This window comes from Macaca nemestrina, chromosome 9 (genome assembly GCF_043159975.1).
Source record: "Macaca nemestrina isolate mMacNem1 chromosome 9, mMacNem.hap1, whole genome shotgun sequence".
NCBI lineage: Eukaryota > Metazoa > Chordata > Mammalia > Primates > Cercopithecidae > Macaca > Macaca nemestrina.
The window spans coordinates 16,725,076-16,744,540 of NC_092133.1; the positions used below are offsets into that span (position 1 = coordinate 16,725,076).

General features: G+C 38.5%; 1 protein-coding gene across 4 annotated transcripts in view; it reads left to right on the forward strand.

Annotated features, from left to right (window-relative positions):
- Positions 1–19,465, forward strand: part of LOC105467359 (shootin 1) — a 121,615-nt gene that overhangs the window by 28,746 nt on the left and 73,404 nt on the right. For all 4 annotated transcript variants that reach the window (XM_071069060.1, XM_011716911.3, XM_011716922.3 and 1 more), the window contains exons 3-4: positions 8,339–8,399; positions 16,458–16,552. In XM_071069060.1, the coding sequence (XP_070925161.1) occupies positions 8,339–8,399; positions 16,458–16,552 (156 nt within the window). The remainder of the gene's footprint in view (positions 1–8,338; positions 8,400–16,457; positions 16,553–19,465) is intronic.

Consider the following 19,465-nt stretch of genomic DNA (forward strand, 5'->3'; position numbering starts at 1 on the left):
GCTGTGTTACAAAGGAGGGAAGCATATAATAAAAGCCTTTTATAGAGTGTAGAATGAGTAAAAGCAGCTTTAGTTCCGGAGGTGGTAAATGGAGAACAGCATTTTCTCTGGGAAAGCACTCTCTTGTGCCTGGCTGGGTGAGCTTTGTCCAGTTGACATCAGCAAATACATATGGCCATCCTTTCATTCGTGGCCCCAAACCAGAGTGCAGTGAAATTGTTCAGGGACAGCAAATTAAAGTAAGACTCCTTTTGCCATGGTTAATTCGATGTAGGGAAATTTAGAATGAACAGAGGAAGCCAAAAAAAAAAAAAAAAATTGCAAGGTATTTTTCCCTTCCACATGTCTACTATCTTTGTCACCAGGCCATGAACCTTATCAATGGGAAGAGGTGGTGGATGTGATTCCTTTAGTAAGATCTTTTCCTGCTCTGTTTGGAGTCTCTTGTGTTGGGACAAGTGGTCTGACATGGTGCTCTTCAGGGAAAGCAGTTGTTTAGAGGCTGCATGGAGTAAGAAGCTGCTATAGGACATCCATGCTCTCTCATAATCCCTGTCTCATGCTCCAAACAGCAGTGTGTCCGCTCCATTTCACAGAGGAGAGAACAGTACCGCAGGGCTTGAGTGAGTTTCCCAGTGTTACACAGATAATGGCAGAGTCTAGATTCAAACATGGGTCTTCTGAACAAGATGTTCTTTTAGAAGCAGGTGAACAGTGGGAGCTTATTGACTCTTCTTCCACAAAGGTCCTAACTTTATTCTAATTCTGTATTGTTAGTGCATGAGTTTTCCACAGCAAATTATCAGACTTGATCCTTTTCTGGGTCATTTGTCTTTACCAACTATTGGTTTGTGTTGAAAAACTGAAAGTTGAATATAAATACCAAGTCAATCTTACGTCAAAACATTCACATATGTGTGTATATATGTATGTGTGTACTTGTATATATACATATACATTCTGGCATAATGCATCCCAAGGATAAAAGCAGGAAATTTGGGATAGGGGGAATGGACCAGTGTTTTAATGGATCTTTTCTCTTTTTTTGCAGTTCTTCCATTTTAGGGAAACTGCTGACTCTTTTATGTTTTTTATCAGTGACTTTGAGGATGGAGTCAATCTGACTTTATAAGGAAAGCTCTTTTGAAGGGAAAACTTTTTATTGAATGCCTTCTGAGTACTGGGTTATAAAGAAAAATATATGAAGGTCCTACTCTTGAGTAAAACCACTCTAATGAGGACCCCAAGTAAGCTGACAAATAACCATGATCAATTATGCTGCTCTGAGTGATTGCCTAGAGCATGGCTGGGCAATGGACAAAGAACAAAAAGACAAGGTTCCTACTCTTTTCCATGTGATAAACTTTTACTAGTCTTTAATGCTTGACTTAATAAATGTCACTTAGGTTTTTCAAAGTCTTCTCTCTCTCTCACAAGCAGAATTTATTGCCTTTTTGGTAATAAGACATCTGCATATTTCTTTATGTATGTATCACATTTATCAAGCAAAATTTATTATTATCAAAATATTAGAGTATAAGCAAATGGTGTGGGTTGCCTTAAAATGTAAACACAATGAATTTTTTTTTAACATCAAGATAAATGGGGATTATGGCAATAGTGCTACTAGCTACTTTCCATTATTTTTTGCCCATTTTCTAAATGGACTTAGCAGGATGTGAAAAAGTAACAGCCTATCATACTGAGGTGAACAACTCTTCAAATTTATATTTTTGGGGTATGGAAAAGTAGATGACTATATATTTTGCAGTCAACCAAATAAAATGGTTTACTTTGCTTGTGTAGCAATCACCATATTCAAATGTTAGTCATGCCTCCACAATTGAAGGGCATTCTCTTATGACTCACTCAGGATCTTTGTCATAATCGTTTGGGTTTTTTTCCTATATGGGGGGAAAAGCGTCATTGAGCTTTGAATGGAATAGCTTTCACGTTTCTCAGAGTGGTGGGGGTGGGGCTGTGTGTGGAGAGTGCATAAAAAGAAGGAAATCTGTATAATAGAAGAATGTCTGCCTTTAAATAGTAAGTATTTATGTTTAGTATTATGTTCTGAGATCAAGTTTTGAAATGCATAAATGTTTAAGTGGCTGATTAGAAGTCGTTTGGGTGAGCTACTGTAACAGTGCATCAGGCGGTTCTGTCAGCTTGCCAGGAACAATGAATGAAAAGAGAATGAGACAGACACTTTCCAAGACTTACGTTTCAAGAAGCAGGATATATGATACTGTTTGCATCTTGGCTCAGTTGTCTATTGTTGAAATTTCTTCCTCTTGTGTAATAGTCAGAGATGAAGGTCCCAAAGTATTTTATTAAAAAAAAAAAATCAATAAAGAAGCCACTTTAAAGAGCAAGATATGCATCCATTATGCTAACTGTTCATGCATAATACATCCACATACATGCAGTTTCTTTGAGACAGAGTGGCAAGTGGTTGTGCCAGAGAAAAAGTAATTACTTAGCAGTTTGAAAGTGAAAATGAGTCTCTTATTAACAGCAATCTATCTAGAAACAAAGAGCAAGGATCTCTGTTCTGATGACATGTGTTTCCATCTAACACACAATACCTAGAATTTGGAGAATGCTGCGAGACAGCTTTGAGGGCAGCTACCACTTCTTTTTTGCCTGTGAAAATTGGAGGGAAAGAACTTTGAATTGGAAGAAAGAAGAACACCAAAAGAGAAAGAGAGTGAAAGGAATTCCATCCTAGTGGGAATGATTTAATGTGTCGTATTCTTCACGGATAAGAGTGTAGAAATCCAGAAAGCACAGTGCTAGCCAGACTTACACAGGTGGAGCAGTAGAATCGTTGATTACTATTAAAAGTGAATTGATGGTCCTTTCACTGTATGCCGAGGACTCTCAAACAGGTAAACAGGTACATTACACACAGTTCTGATGCTGGGCATGTTTACATCTTTAACTGTTGTAACTGGACATTAATGAACTTCAAGAAAAATGGTGTAGCGTTAAACTTCAGGTTTAGTGGCGTTGTAGCCTCTGCTGTACGTTCCTTAGGAAATGGGTACATATTTTGTTCAGTTCTGGTTTGGCAGTACTTCTCACATTATATCGGGCGTCCTTATGAATTGCTTACTTCATTTGTTGATCTTTCGTGGTAGATCATAAGTTTTTGTCAGAACACATTGTCTATTGTGTTCATGTATTGTGCCCAGTGTTTGACATGGTGGCTGGGCTGTGTGAGGCTGTATAAATTTGTTCAGTTCTCAGAGGAAGGAAATAATGACATTCAATGATTATAGTAGATACTTGCTTAAAAGTCTGATTCAGTCAACTGTAATGTACTTGCCTACGTATAGCTTGTCCCCTATCTTGGTATTGTGCATATGCGGTGCATATATACACTTCTTGGGCCCCGAACTGCCCTGTGTATAGGCTAGCAACCCTCTGATGCATTTGTGCACCAGGAAGACAAGCATGAATATTTATGTTAGTGGAAGTTAGATACAATTCAGAATGCTGAGGTTTTTCTTGCGTAACATATACGTACAACAGAATATAAAGATGTCTTGGTGTCTATATCAGTTATCTGTACTTCTGCTGAGCCCTTTGAAGCAGACATTTTAATGTTGATGGTAGTTGGATGAATATGTGAGAGGGGGATGAATAACTGAGCTGCCCATTTTGGGGAGTGGGTGGTGCAAGGAAGATACTAATTCACACTGGAAAGGCTATTTCTCTGCAAATCAGTCTGCCAATCCTCAGAAATCCTGGTTTAGTTTCAGAAGCCAGGTATCTGCCTGGATGAGGTTCAAGGAAGAGATCTGGAAAATAGCCAGGGCTTCTAATATTAAGGGCTTTCAAAACCAGCAAGGCCAACCTCCGGTCAATTCGTCCCTTCATAAAGAGCCAAATAGAGACTCTAGAGTAGATGTAATGTTATCCAGCTTGCTTACATGAGCCAGCAGTTGTGCCACTGGGTTCTACCCCAGCCTTGAGCTACAGAGAATCGTTGGGCATCATAATTAAGTGATGTAGGCCCAAGAACATCTGTTGCTATTGCAAAGTCTTCATGAGCAATTCTCACACAAAAAGAAGCAGTTTTTACAAATGGTGCAGCTGCGTGAGCAGGGTAGAGGAAGGGGTGGGATGGGTGAGGGGCTTCTGTGTGGTGTAAAGATGAAACATTCTTCCAAAAAGGCCCGTAATCCTGGCTGACTTCCCTCTGTTGGTAGAATGAGAGAAAATTTGCAAGTTTCTTTTCTGGGCTCACCTAAAAAGATGAAATAAGTGGGTGTTTGGATTTCTGCTTTTAGTAAATGCGTACATCCTCCATATTTTGCTCAGTTCTGGTTCAGAATAAGTAAGCTGCATTTGCAGCATGTGTAGACTCTCCCCACCCCCAACTCACACCCCTTTCAGCATAACAGATGGTAAATTCTGTGGCTGCCAGTTCTAGCATAATGTGGTTGCAGAAAATAGAAAGCAAAGCAACATGAAGACCCCTGATAGAACACAGCTGGGGATGGGAGACAGCTTGTGAATCTGCTGATGATAACCATAGGATTAGTGTGAACACATATAGCTGGACTATAGAAATGGGCTACCTGCATGTTGGAATAAAACTGATGTTGAGACCTGTTATTAACCTGAGCTTGTCTCCCTGGGCCTTCATAGCAGAGAGCATGGACCTAATGTTTTTCTTCTGGGCAACTAGTACAAGCCTACCTAAAATTGTCATGCATCACATTAGTGGTTGTGTATGATGTCAACTGGTGACCTTTTTCAGATTTGACTAGATAGAGCACCATTCCTGTTTAATGCTTTTGTCATTCAAAGTCTCACTAAAAACTCTGGCTGTTTGAAGCAAGAATTGAATAAACCTCTAATTCCTTTAGGTAGAGCTTTGAGAGCTACATAGAGGGAACCAAGTGACATTAAGGCAGGAGCAACACTCCCAAGTACCAGATTTTAAATGAAGACAGTTTTTTACAAGACATCTCACATTTTTCAGATATGCCAGATTAAGAAATATTAAATTAATTTGAAAGTAAAGCACCAGATATATTTCACTTGGCAATCATGACTCAGGAGTTTGAGCCTAGTTGGAAACTAGGTTTCTTTTTGTGCCTTATGCTATACTGTGCGTTGTTGGAGGAAGGTAGACAGACTGGTAGGGGTGGTGGGGAAGTCTAGAACAAACAGAAGCCCATTCTAGAAAATGACAGGAACATTCCTGAAACCGCTGGCCAGAGGTCTCCTATCATTAAGGGTTATGATGTCTAATGTAGTCCCCTTGGGTTGAGGAAGGAGCTAAGAAAAGCCGATATGCGAATTTAGAACTCTACTATTTAGAATTTTAAACACCAAAAAATCATAAATGTTGTTGGTTTAAGCTGGAACTACAGACTGTGTTAGACAGAATTATTATTATTTTTTACAGAGGATGGGATTGCCACAGGAAAACCTTAGTCAAAGAAATGCCTTCTCCTTTAGGAAATAAGTTAGGTCCAACCTAACTCATTTTGACTGGGTGAGGCATCCTGAGTCAGGATTTAGTAACCAGATTTGCTAATTTAACACTGTGTACTTGCTTCATGTTCTCTTGCCAGAATACATTTACCCATATGAGCAGGGACAGTATGACATTTCAGTGGTTCTTTAGCGACTAAAGGGGAAAACTGAACTGCAAGCTTCTTACTTTGTTATTTTTAAAATATTTTGAAAGGACAGAAAAGGGCAGAGGATAGTATAACAAATACCCATTGCACAGAACTGTTCTCTTGAAATTCGGAAACAAGGAATGCAGCAGATACAACTGAAAGTTCTCATCATTTCTCATCCCATTCCCCTCCCAGTCTCCTAAGAGACAACTACTGTCATAAATGTTATATATTTCTTCTCATTTCATATATTCTTTGTTTTTTGAGACAGAGTCTCTCTCTATTGCCCAGACTGGAGTGCAGTGGCACGATCTTGGCTCACTGCAAGCTCCGCCTCCCAGGTTCACGCTATTCTCCTGCCTCAGCTTCCTGAGTAGTTGGGACTACAGGCGCCTGCCACCACGCCCGGCTAATTTTTTGTATTTTTAGTAGAGACGGGGTTTCACTGTGTTAGCCAGGATAGTCTCGATCTCCTGACCTCGTGATCTGCCCGCCTCGGCCTCCCAAAGTGCTGGGATTACAGGCATGAACCACTGTACCCGGCCTCATTTCATATTTTTATATATACTAGATGTATCATAAAACATATGTAAATATATGAGATGCTTTTGTGCATGTAAGATATTATTTGATATATCTGATATATCTTCTGCAACTTATTCAAAATGATTTTTTTGTTGTTGTTGTTTTTGGTTTTTTTTAAACAAAGTCTCGCTCTGTCATCAGGCTGGAGTGCAGTGTCGTGATCTTGGCTCACTGCCACCACTGCCTCATGGATTCAAGCGATTCTCCTGCCTCAGCCTCCTGAGTAGCTGGGACTACAGGCATGCGCCACCATGCCCAGCTAATTTTTGTATTTTTAGTAGGTATGGGGTTTCACCATGTTGGCAAAGATGGTCTTGATATTTCGACCTCATGATTGCCTGCCTCAGCCTCCCAAAGTGCTGGGATTACAGGCTTGAGCCACCGCGCCCAGCCAACATGATGGTTTTTAACATTTGTGTTGATACATATGGCTTTATTCATTCATTTTCACTGCTCTGTAGTGTAGTATATGAACATACCATGATATATTATTATTAAAAATGTGGAACATTTTTGTATATGTTATATATTACTAGAGATTCTCTGGGTATATACACCAAGAAGTAGAATTGCTGAGTCATAGGAAAGTATGTATTCAATTTTGATAGAAGTTTATTTCCAAAGTATTATTGGAATTGACACATCCATCAGTGGTCTGTGAGAGTTCCTGTCTCCTGGTATCAGATTGTTTTCAGTTTTTGCCAGTCTAATAGGTGAGAATATCTCACTGTTTTAATCTGGATTTTTCACATTATCTGACATCATAATTTTTTAGCTGTTGAAAATTGGAATTAAGAACATCCAAAGGGATGAAATTCCAGTATATTTATCTGGCAGGTTAGCAATCAAATATAATTTAAAATTGTGCTTTATTCATAAGGCACTCTTAGGGAATAAGGTATTCCCAAGATATTAAATTTTAAATTACTACTCTAATAGCTAGGAATTACTTTTTAATGTTTTAGCTACTTGTGGTGAATATCTTGTTATATGTCCCTGTTTTATGAAATTCAAGATATACTGAATTCAGTCCTTATAATAATAAACATTAGGTTTTTAAAAAAAATTCATTAATGCCTCCTGGGCCTGTCGATACTGGAGATACTTGTTTCTATACCAGATACCCTAAAAGGTCCTTATGCTCTAATGGTTATTTTTGCCTTTTATGGTCTTGCCTTCCAAAGTCTTTTCAGTGAGTTCTCTCACCTTAAAAATCAGTTTATATAAATGATAATGTGCTTAGTATGGAATATTTTATCTTCTCTCCTTCTAATTTGGTACCTTCCTCTATTCAGAATTCTGAGGACACATGGATCATGTTTTCTTGGGTGAGAGTGTGTGCCATGTGGCTGTCTCTTGCCCTCATGCAGTAGTCTTTCTTTTGAGTCAGAGTCTCGCTCTGTTGCCCAGGCTGGAGTGCAATGGTGTGATCTTTGCTCAGTGCAACTTCCGCCTCCTGGGTTCAAGCAATTCTCCTGCCTCAGCCTCCCAGGTAGCTGGGATTACAGGTGCCCGCCACCACGCCTGGCTAATTTTTGTGTTTTTAGTAGAGACAGCATTTTACCATGTTGGCCAAGCTGGTCTCTTTGACCAGGCTGGTCTCGTACTCCTGACCTCGTGATCCGCCTGCCTCGGCCTCCCAAAGTGCTGGGATTGCAGGCGTGAGCCACCACGCCTGGCCCACGGTAGTCTTTCCATTCCCTCCCAAGTATGCACCAATGTTCTGGATAGTTGAAACTGTTTGGAATCAGACCTGTAGATGAGTGACTATGTACAGCATTAGCCAACATAAAAAGAGGTACAAACATTCTCTTAAATCATGAATATATTTTAACTCAAGGATGTTAAATTGGGCTGTTACTGAGGAGATAATGAGCAGGAAGGTGACTCATATCTTAGAAGGTCTGAGAAAATTGGCCAGATACAAATGGCACAAGCACCATGCTGGCTGAGCAGTACCAGTTCTATATGACCATTGATGGTTTTCAAAGGTTTTACATTTTGTTTTGTTTTCAGAAAATTGCTGCTGTTTGTAAGTTTGCTCTTGCTTGCCTTTTCAAACTTAAAATTTATGATTGAAGTTTAACATTTGTTTACCTCTCTCATTTCAGTGTGACAAAATTAGGCAAGAACGAGATGAAGCTGTTAAAAAACTGGAAGAATTTCAGAAAAGTACGTAAGCATTTCAGTGGAATTATTATAACACATATAGCGTGTTGGGGATTATGTGAGTAGAAATATACCCTGTTTAGTTGCTAATATCCTGGTCATACAATCAAGAAAGCAAGACTTCTTTCTATTTGTCCAAAAATGCCCAGGCATCACTTTAAGTTTTAAAGAAATGGAATAAGCATAATTGTTTTATCAAGGGTGTTAGAAAAACCTGTACTTGTTATAAAACAGTTTTAACTATACATAAATGTTAAAGGAGAACAAAAGTGGCTTGTTGGCTCCTTGAAAAAGGCTAATGCTAGTACTTTATAGTCATTCCTTGTTGGTCTTTTATTTGTGTAGTAAAAAAATGTAATCATGCTTTGAATTCAGTTTTGCAGCCTGCTTTTTTCAGTAAACAGTACTTATGGTCATATTTTGCATGTCAGCACAGATGTACATCAGTTTTGTTTTGTTTTATTTATTTATTTATTTATTTTGAGTTGGAGTCTCGCTCTGTCACTAGGCTGGAGTGCAGTAGCAAGATCTCAGCTCACAGCAACCTTCACCTCCTAGGTTTAAGCAATTCTCCTGCCTCAGCCTCCTGAGTAGCTGGAACTACAAGTGTGCACCACCATGCCCAGCTAATTTTTGTATTTTTAATAGAGATGGGGTTTCACCATATTGGCCAGGATAGCCTCGTGATCCGCCCACTTTGGCCTCCCAAAGTGCTGGGATTACAGGCGGGAGCTACTGCGCCCGGCCTGTACATCAGTTTTAATTGTTGTCTGTAGTATTCCATTATAGGATAGTACCATAATGTATTTAATTATTCTTTCACTGATAGATTATTCCTGGTTTTTAGCTATTATCAATAATGCCATGGCAGGTATTCTGACACTTACATCTTTACAGTAATCTAAATAGTTCCTGAGGTTAATTCATAGAAAAGGAATTATACTGGAGATCCACTATATGGCATTGTGCCTATAGCTAATAATACGGTGTTGTATACTTAAAATTTACTAAGAGAGTAGATCTTATGTTAAGTGTTGTTACTACAAAAGAAAATAAGTAAATAAAGAGGGCAGAAGGAAACTTTGGGAGGCGATGGATAGGTATACAGCCTTGATGGTGGTGATGGTTTCACAGGTGTATAATTATTCCCCAAACTCATCATGTTGTATACATGAAATATGTATGACTTTTTACATGTCACTTATACTTTATAATGTGGTTCAAAAATAGAGAAAAGGAATGATAGCTTCATAGAACTTAAACATTTTTAAGAGTGTGAATGTTTGAAATAGCCCTCTCACTGAAGAAAGCTACATTCCCACCAAAGTTGTACTTTCCAAATTTTTGCTGGTTTTTTTTTTTATGTGATGTAAATCTGTTATTTATCCCCTAAGACAACATAGCTGATCAGACCCAGAAGGATCAGATGGAAATATGTCCTAGGCAAAGGCTCAGACCGTAGCAGGGAAAGTGGCCCCTTCCCCTGGAAACAAGGCCTTTCTCCATCGTTCTGCAGATGCTCTATCAGTCAGGGTATTTGATTATTTATGAAGAGTTGATTTGGTAACTACACAACAGAACATTTTATTCTAGGTAAAACAGCTATACAAATGAAGCATTATGGTTAAATTTCAACAACAAGTTTATTTCAGTGTCTGATTGTAACAGAGAACATCCCAGGGGAATCTTGCTGAAATTACCTGTCTTTGGAGGCCAGTATGCTATGCTAGAAATACCTCTTATTTGCAAATGTATGAATTCCAATTATATGGTACTTTTTAACTTATGGAATGTATTTACTCTGAGTCACATCTTAAAGAGTTATACCACTGGTGTTGTTACCAGTTAATATGCTTGAATTATTGATAGTGGATTGGTGTGCAGTGGAAATAGTTCAAGTTCCTTATGATTGGGCTTATAAAATATTTTGGTGTAGGTAGGCAATAGGGACTTTGCCTCCTGCATTATGCAAAACCAGAAGCAACATTCCCCAAAATCAGTCTTCAAAGTAACATGTAAATTCTGCTTTCATCTGCCCTTTCTCTTTTCCCTTTCTTTGTCTCTTCCTCTGAATACCTTTGATAGTTTTAAAAATTTACATTTTTCGTTATGAGCAACTCAAATTAAAGCCTGAGGGGATTGACTGGAAGATTAGTACAACTATCTGTATTGTTGTATGCATTTAGTTTTTACCTTTGCTAAGTGTGTTTAATTAACTTAAGGTTTGGATGTTAGGAAAACAGAGTGCTAATTCTTTTTTGCTTACTCTCTTGGTAACTCACAGAACATCAGAGTGCCAACTCTTTGCTCAGTCTCGAAAGGAGAGAAAACGAGGACTTGGCCGGGCACGGTGGCTCACGCCTGTAATCCCAGCACTTTGGGAGGCCAAGGCAGGTGGATCACTAGGTCAGGAGATAACAGCATCCTGGCTAGCATGGTGAAAACCCCATCTCTACTAAAAATACAAAAAATTAGCCAGGCATGGTGGCGCGTGCTTGTAGTCCTAGCTACTTGGGAGGCTGAAGCAGGAGAATCGCTTGAACCCGGGAGGCGAAGGTTGCAGTAAGCCAAGATCTTGTCTTTGCACTCCAGACTGGTGACAGAGTGAGACTCCGTCTCAAAAAAAAACCCAAAAAACGGAAAAATGAGGACTAAGAAAACTTTAAATGTTTGTCAGAAAACTGTATCTAGGATAAATAATTCATGGCTTTTGAGCAGAGGGTAGCATTTCAGATTTGGAAGGGAGTAGGCAGTATTTTTATCACCAGTGAAGAGCATTAGTTTGTGTGAATCCAAGTTTCTGCATTAATAAAATTGGTATAAATGACCATGCTTCATAGACCATTTGAGGGTAAAAAAAGATAATCTGTATAAAAAATGCTTAACACTGTTCCTGGCATATAGTAAGTGCTCAATAAATGTTAGTTGCTACTACCACCATCTCATCAACTGAACTATCCAGTGCCTGATTGCCCTTCAGTATTAAGAGTTCATATCATTTACCTTTAGGGAGTTAGTTCCTTGACACCAGGCTCCACATTCGGACAGTGGTGGAGGAAAGTTTCTTTTGGTGCTGAGTTGAAATCTGAAATCCCTGTAATGTTTACCTACTAGGCCTATGTCTTTTTTATTTGAGACGGAGTCTCATTCTGTCGCCCAGGCTGGAGTGCAGTGGCGTGATCTCTGCTCGCTGCGACCTCCGCCTCCTGGGTTCAAGCAATTCTTGTGCCTCACCCTCCCAAGTAGCTTGGATTACAGGTGTGTCCCCTGATGCCTGGCTGTTGTTTGTGTTATTAGTAGAGATGGGGGTTTCACCATGTTGTCCAGGTTGGTCTTGAACTCTTGACCTCAAGTGATCCTTTTGCCTTGGCCTCTGAAAGTGCTGGCGTGAGCCACCACACCCGACCTAGGCCTAGGTCTTGCAGTGTAGAGGTAACAGCTGCATAAGGGTTAGGAAAAGCTTTGTTTGGCCGTAGGGCTCTACTCTCCCTAGCTTAGCATACTTTTCCCAGGATAAATGTTTTTATCCATATGTCTATGTCATTTTTGATCCTCTGCCAGCTCTCTCTGAGCCTTCCTCCTACACACAAAGAACACCACCACATAGCAAAGCTGCATTCCCTAGATGGATTCCTGTGAAAGGAGAGCTAGCTAAAGACCTTTCATATCTTTTCTTTTCTTTTTCTTTTTTTTTATTTTTTTTTTGAGATGGAGTTTTGCTCTTTTTGCCCAGGCTGGAGTACAATGGCGTGCTCTCGGGCCACTGCAACCTCCGCCTCCCGGGTTCAAGTGATTCTCCTGCTTCAGCCTCCCAAGTAGCTGGGATTACAGGCAGCCAACTTCGTATTTTTAGTATAGAGGGGTTTCACCATGTTGGCCAGGCTGGTCTTGAACTCCTGACCTCAGGTGATCTGCCTGCCTCAGCCTCCCAAAGGGCTGAGATTACAGGCATGAGCCACTGCGCCCAGCCCCTTTCATATCTTTTCAACCACAATGCTAGATCCATTAATCTGTTTTAAGGACACACCCATTTTCCTACATATGTGCCAACTTTTATGGCTGTTTCTTTATCGCATGGAAAACTTCTAAAGTAGTCTGATGTTGAAGAAGAATTTGTAATATGTTCACCACATATGCTTTAGAGATTTTCTACATCTAAATATCTCTGGGAGTTGGAGTTGGGAGAGGAGATTTGCTGTAGAAGCAACATCATTGGTGGTGACACCTTGTATAATTAATTTCAAAGGACTATAGAAAAGTAGCGTCACCTAGAAGTGGTTTTAGCTGGGCTTTACCGGTTAGAGCTCTGTGATTTAGAATATGTTATTTAACTTCTCTGGGCCTCCGTGTTCTCAAATATAAAATTGCTGTGATCATCCCTACGTTATAGGATTGTTGTGAGGCTTCATGAGGGAGGGAACACATGTAAAGAGTTTAGCACAAGGCTGAACACATAGTCAGGCTCAACAAATGATGATGGTAGTTGTTTCCTAAGCAATTCTATACTACAGAGAACATTCTTATAAAAGGCTGTTCACAGATGAGCTTAGGCCTTCAATCCTTCAAATAGACACTAACACGAGCACCTACTTTGCATGTAGCATTGTGCTAGGTGCAAGAGAATCAGATGTGTAAAACAAAATCCATGCTCTAATGTTCATAGTGAGTAGAAGATAAAAACAAGTAAAAGAAAAAAAAAAACGGTTACCCTACAATGTGATGTGTACTGCACTGCCATGTATGTAAGACTGCTTTGAAGTCATAGTTGAAGAGAGACAAACTTTGCTAATTCGAGTAGACTAATAGAAACAATAGTTGACGTACTTTTATGTTATACCTCTGAGTTCTCAGGGTCATTTATATTTTCTTACTATGAAAAATTTCAAAGTTATGCAAAGGGGAGAAAATAATGTAACAAATCCCCATGTTTCAGTTTTCCGGCTGCAACAGTTGCCAACTCACAGCCAGTCTTCCATCTGTACACCCATACACCCACTGTCACTGACCTCGGATTGCTTTGGAACTAATTCCAGTCATCATAGTATTTTACTGTTTACTGCCTGGAAATATTTCAGTGTGTATTTCTGAAAGATTTTTCTTTTTAACATAACTGCAATATTATGGACACTTTATTAAAAGTTCATCTTTTTTCTTTTTTAAACCTCATGTCATCCGAATATGCAAATATGACAGGTACAGTGGCCATGGATTGTGGATATCCTGAGACAAGCCCAATTCAGCACCACAGGGCAAGTTGTTACATGAATATCTAAATGCTTAAAAAACTTTTATTCTTTGAAATGTGCAAATAAATTTACATATTAAAAATAGTTCTGTTTTGCATCACGTGACTTGACTTTTGGTTTTGGAAATGGGATCATGCTTTTTGAAGATATAATCACCCTTTGAAATATATTCTTCCCTTATGAACCTAGAAAGTTGGTAAGTAGGTTTGTTATGCTACCAATTTAGCACTGGAAGAATTTCCTAAACTAAAAGTTAATGTGCAATTTAAAAAATGTCTACTGTTCTCTCTTTGAGAAGAAATAAAAATCCTGCCAGATGGAGTGTGCCAAATCAGAATTGGAGAAAGTGTGAGCAAGGACTACCCAGCTATGTTTATGAAGTTAAATCACAGAGCACCTTTTTACAAAATGTTTAGAAAATAAATTTTTTTTTTTTTGCTTGTTGTTTTGTTTCCTATTCGCTAGGCCTAAACCTCACTACTGCAGAATGAATTTTCTTACTCTTTCAAGAGCAAGAATGTTACTGAATAAAAAGTAAGATTCCTATGAAAAATGCAGAGTGTTTATGTTTTTGTTAGATAGTGGAAATACCAGATTGTGGCAGAAGATGTCAAGTAGTTAAGGCTAAAAATTCAAAGTCATATTTGATGTTGTAAAAATTGTATAGGTTTCTTTTCTCTTTCCTTCACATTTTTGAAGAACCTACCTTGTAAACATAGTGATAAAATGCCAGGAATATTAGGATTTTAAGGAAATAATAGAGCCTATTATTTAAACTACAATATAAAAGGCAATTATATTGATGAAGAGCTACATGGGCTTTGTGTGTGTGAATAAACTTGGCCTGTGTTCAGCTTCTATTTGTTCTTCTGGCATAAACACATATTGTGTGTGATTCCAGTTTAATGGGGACCCGTTTGTATGCCAAGCAGCTGCATTTTAGGACCTATTGCGTGATTTCATAGCTCTCTGAAAATTGGTTCTATTCAGAACAAGAGATAGAAGAGAAGAAGGGGGGTGATGTGGAAGGGAGGGGGAGCTTCAACACACAATCATTTCTTTTCAATTGGAGCCAGAAAGGTTGATGACAACATGACCATTGTGTTATAATGATAAGACCACTAAGGCATCTGTACCTCTCATCAAGGCTTTCACACAACAGCAGATACAATTTAATTCACTGCTCTGTCAGCAGTGCTGATACCATTATGCCGTCTGTCTCCACAGTTATAATCACTGTCCTCTGAGAAATGCAGTTGAAATGATCTTGAGCAGTCAAAGAAACTCTCAATTAAGGCTGCCACTTCCAATGTGTCAGATTGTGTCTTATGCACTTGGTACAATTTTCACTTCCAATCCTGTTTATTTACAATGTCTACCAGTAATTACGCTTAACGTGTCATTTAGTGAGGGGGGCCCCTGCCAAGCCGATTGTTGGGTGCTGCTGTACCATTGAGTGGGAGTTTCTCGAAGTCAATGCCATCAGCAGCTTTTAGGCCCTGATGGGATGCAGTAGTAATGTTGATAATGCAAGTATCGTGCTCATCAAGTCATAATTAGATGCCACTCAAATGTGCCACTTGTAATAACAGTGTTGATTCATGTTTTTCTCGGTGACTGCAACTACTAATTAGTTAAGTGGTTTTTGGTTGGCCTGCATTTGCTGCAGATTATTATTACCCCTGAAAAAATGTCAAGGTTAGAGATGTTTCTGGCCATTTAGTGCTGCTTTATGAATTTGAATATTAACATAATAAGAACTTTGGACAGACTTAGGAAGTAATACATTTTTGTATTTAATTTGGAGAGAAATTTTTTCCCCTGAGTTTAATCATAATTGCAGGTTAATTAAGCTTAAATGAAGCAAAAGTAATCTCTCTTTGTGTTATGTGAGCCCAGTGCTTTTTGCCTAACTTTGTTGGGTTTCACATTTGGGTTTCCTTTAATTTTTTTTTTTAAGCCAAACAAATAACAGTAAGTATACTGTCTACATTTAGGGTTGAGATTCTGAGAGTTTTCATTTAACTAGAAATATGGGTGGAAGGAATTGGCATTTTTCTTACTTGATCTTCAAAATATAACTCAAGTTCTAAATCACTTTGTACCTGTAAATCTCAATTTACATGCACCAGCTATCAAAAAATCTAAAAAATACTATTTTTCAAGCATTGGTAAAATATCAAGTAAAATTTTACTTTTCCTCTAATACTCCTGATAGCCTGTGATTCAGGAAGCAATTTGTTAGCCTCTGCTTTATAACCATATAGTACATAAATCTTATTGCTTACACTTTTCTGCCCAAGAGTTATTTACAAAATAGCAGTAACTACTTTGTAGCTAATAGAGACTAATGTTGCAGTACTTAGCCAAGTTGCCACATCACTATTCCAGTCATATGATCAATTTAAGATTTATTTTTCTTTTATTTTTTGTTACACCCTGCTAAGAAAAAGAAGTCATGCTGTCACTCCTCTTTATTTATGAAATATTCTTTTGTTTAAATTAGCAGATATGTCTATGGATACATATATAGTTGCATAGAAAATAGATGTAAAAAAATCTAGCTTAAAATGTACATAATAAAATTTATGTATGTAAAATGAATGTTTTTCATTGTGTTCTTGTTTCTTTCTACATTCAAATATGAGCTCAGATTTAATCAGGGCAGCTTCTCAAAAACCTTTTTTTCAGTGATAGCTAAAGGTCTGGCTAGCCAAAGAATTGAAGTATTCTTAATCATGGGACGATGCGTGGGCTCCTGGAATAGCTGACTAATCTTTGAATGCTGAGATCTTTTTTTCCCCCTCATTCCTAGTTTCTCACATGGTCATAGAGGAAGTTAATTTCATGCAGAACCATCTTGAAATAGAGAAGACTTGTCGAGAAAGTGCTGAAGCTTTGGCAACAAAGGTGAGACTTCAAATGAAGGAATTTTACCTGAACTTTTAAATTTCAACTTGCTTTTCTAAGCAGTGGCTTCTGTCCAGTTTTGCTTTTCTGTTTCTCTAATCGATTATCTGCTCTGATGGTGAGGGAAATGTTAAAAGGTCTCAGAATCCTGGAATACGATTATGTAAATATTTGCCTTAATGCAAAGGTTATTCCAATTGTAAAAGGAGCATTTGTATGTGAGTATTTTAGCATTTGTGCTTTTTGTCTGTGAAAATGTGGAAAAAATGGTCCCAGAGTAGTGTTAAACGGAACTTTGCAAATGTCCATGCATTTGGTTAAAATGCTAACCAAGTTTAAAACTAACCTGGTGTGACATAAAAGAGCAGTGAATGTCTCATATTTGAATCAGATGAAAAAGTCACCCTGAAGCCATACATTTCAGGTGATTATTTGTGAAAGCAAAGTGAGGGCATGCTAAAGGTGACCTCCAGTGTTCCACTGATTGCCTCTTGCTGATGAATTTACCAAGTGTGTAATTTTCTACATTCTATCTCATCAGAAGTACATTATTATTAAAGAATGTTTTTTATCTCTGTCTTATGTATTTTGGGTTGGGTAAAATGCATCTGAACCACTTCATCAGAAAATGGATTACAGCAATTTTCAACCAAATTTCATTAGTAATACTGGTTGTGTTTCTTTTCCCTGCCCTCCATCACCCACCTCTGAAAATTTCTTTGGATGTGACTGAAATCCTACTCCCAATAAATACATAAATAAATATAATTTGTATGCATTAACAGTGTGCTTGCTGGAGGCATTTGCTTAATTGTTTGCATAACAACACTACATTAGAATTCATAAGATATTTAATCAGAACCTAAGAATATAAATTTGGATATGTAACTTCTCTCCTGGTATTTGTCTGAAGAATACATAGCAATACACTTTAAAAACACTTTTTAAACAATGATAACATGAGTATTCTCACATCATTTTTACTCTGCGGCACATTCCTGGAGTTCACTAGTCCATAATGTTGTGTGAATTCTGTTTTCATTTTTTGAATTTCTTTTTTTGGAATAAGTAGAGAAAAAGTACATTCGGAGCCTGCTAACTGCTCTGGATCTTCTAGCGTCTAAGGATACACTGTCTGTTTCTTCTTGTTATTAACAAGTATTCCTGTTGTCATAGCACGTCCAGAGTGAGGATACTGGCTACCTTCCAGGATTGGCAGAGTTTCTGGAAGGCACTGGTTTGTGGGGCAGTATACACAGGTTTTGTTCCTGGTTATGTCATTTTGGGCATATGTGATTTTGGACAAGTTAGTTTTGTTCTCTGGACTGTAGTATCTCATCTTAAATGACATGATGGACTAGAGTTAGGACTGGAGTTAATAATTTATTTGCATATGGCCCCCTGTAAAAAAATTACTTTTCTGTCTTCCCTTTTATTTAATAGGTGTCTTTTGGCAAGAGAACTCACCTCTCTGAGCTATAGTTGTCTTGCTCTAAATGCCAGGATGCACCATGGTTGTTGGCTTCTTCATAATATGCCAGATCCACTGGCTCTAGATGTGTGACCCAGGCATGTGTGTGTAGAAAAGCTGCCTGGTGACTGTTATATTCATTGCTGGTTATGAACCAGTGTTACCTAATCTCTAAGCTCATTTTTACAATTAAGTCTTAACAGTAGGATCCTTACTTAACATTGTTTGTTGCCTGTTCTTTAAAAAGCCTTTTTTAAAATGGACATATAGTTTATTTTTGAAGATGTAGTATGAACTCATGGGGCCTAGAATAAAAATCCAAAAAATGGATTAAATCAAATAGTATAAATGTGCTTGTTTGTTGTAAAAGAGTGCTTTGAATGCAAAATGTGGAAACTTCATTATATGTGTTTCCAATAAATGATAATAGCACATTCTGATTTAAGTATCAGTTGTCATTTTTGAAAGTAGACTTGCAAAACTGCTCATTTTTTCTGAGAGCCAAGTTCTGTAAATTCTTACTTTTCTACATTATTGCCATCAAATTAATGACAAATGGAATGTTTAATTCTTATGATGCAGTTTGACCTCATAATTTTCTTTTTTTTTTCTTTTTGAAATGGAGTCCTGCTCTGTTGCCCAGGCTGGATGGAGTACAGTGATGCCATCTTGGCTCACTGCAACCTCCGCCTCCTGGATTCTAGCAATTCTCCTGCCTCAGCCTCCCGAGTAGCTGGGATTACAGGCACTTGCCACTACACCCAGTTAATTTCTGTGTTTGTAGTAGAGACGGTGTTGCGCTGTGTTGACCAGCCTGGTCTCAAACTCCTGATTTCAGGTGATCTGCCCACCTCAGCCTTACAAAGTGCTGGGATTACAGGTGTGAGCCACTGTGCCCAGTTCCTTATAATTTTCTTAGAACCAGGTATGGATACTTTGCTTTGCTAAAATGTGTAGATAAAACTGATAAATGTAGACCAGTTATTTAAGTCATACGATCCAAAGCCATTAAACTTGCTTGTTTTGTACCTTTAAATAGTCACAAACTATGGGTAATATAAAAACTCTACTTACATTTGAATAGAATAGTAGGTTCTGTTACTGTAGGATTTTAAAAGATATATTTTTGGCCAGGTGCGGTAGCTCACACCTGTAATCCCAGCACTTTGGGAGGCTGAGGTGGGCGGATCACCTCAGGTCAGGAGATGAAGACCATCTTGGCCAACATGGCAAAACCCCATCTCTACTAAAAATACAAAAATTAGCTGGGCATGGTGGCGCGTGCCTGTAATCCCAGCTACTCGGGAGGCTGAGGCAGGAGAATCGCATGAAGGGAGTTGGAGGTTGCAGTGAGCCGAGATCACGCCACTTCACTCCTGCTTGGTGACAGAGTGAGACTCCATCTCAAGAAAAGAAAACAAAAAGGCCGGGCGCGGTGGCTC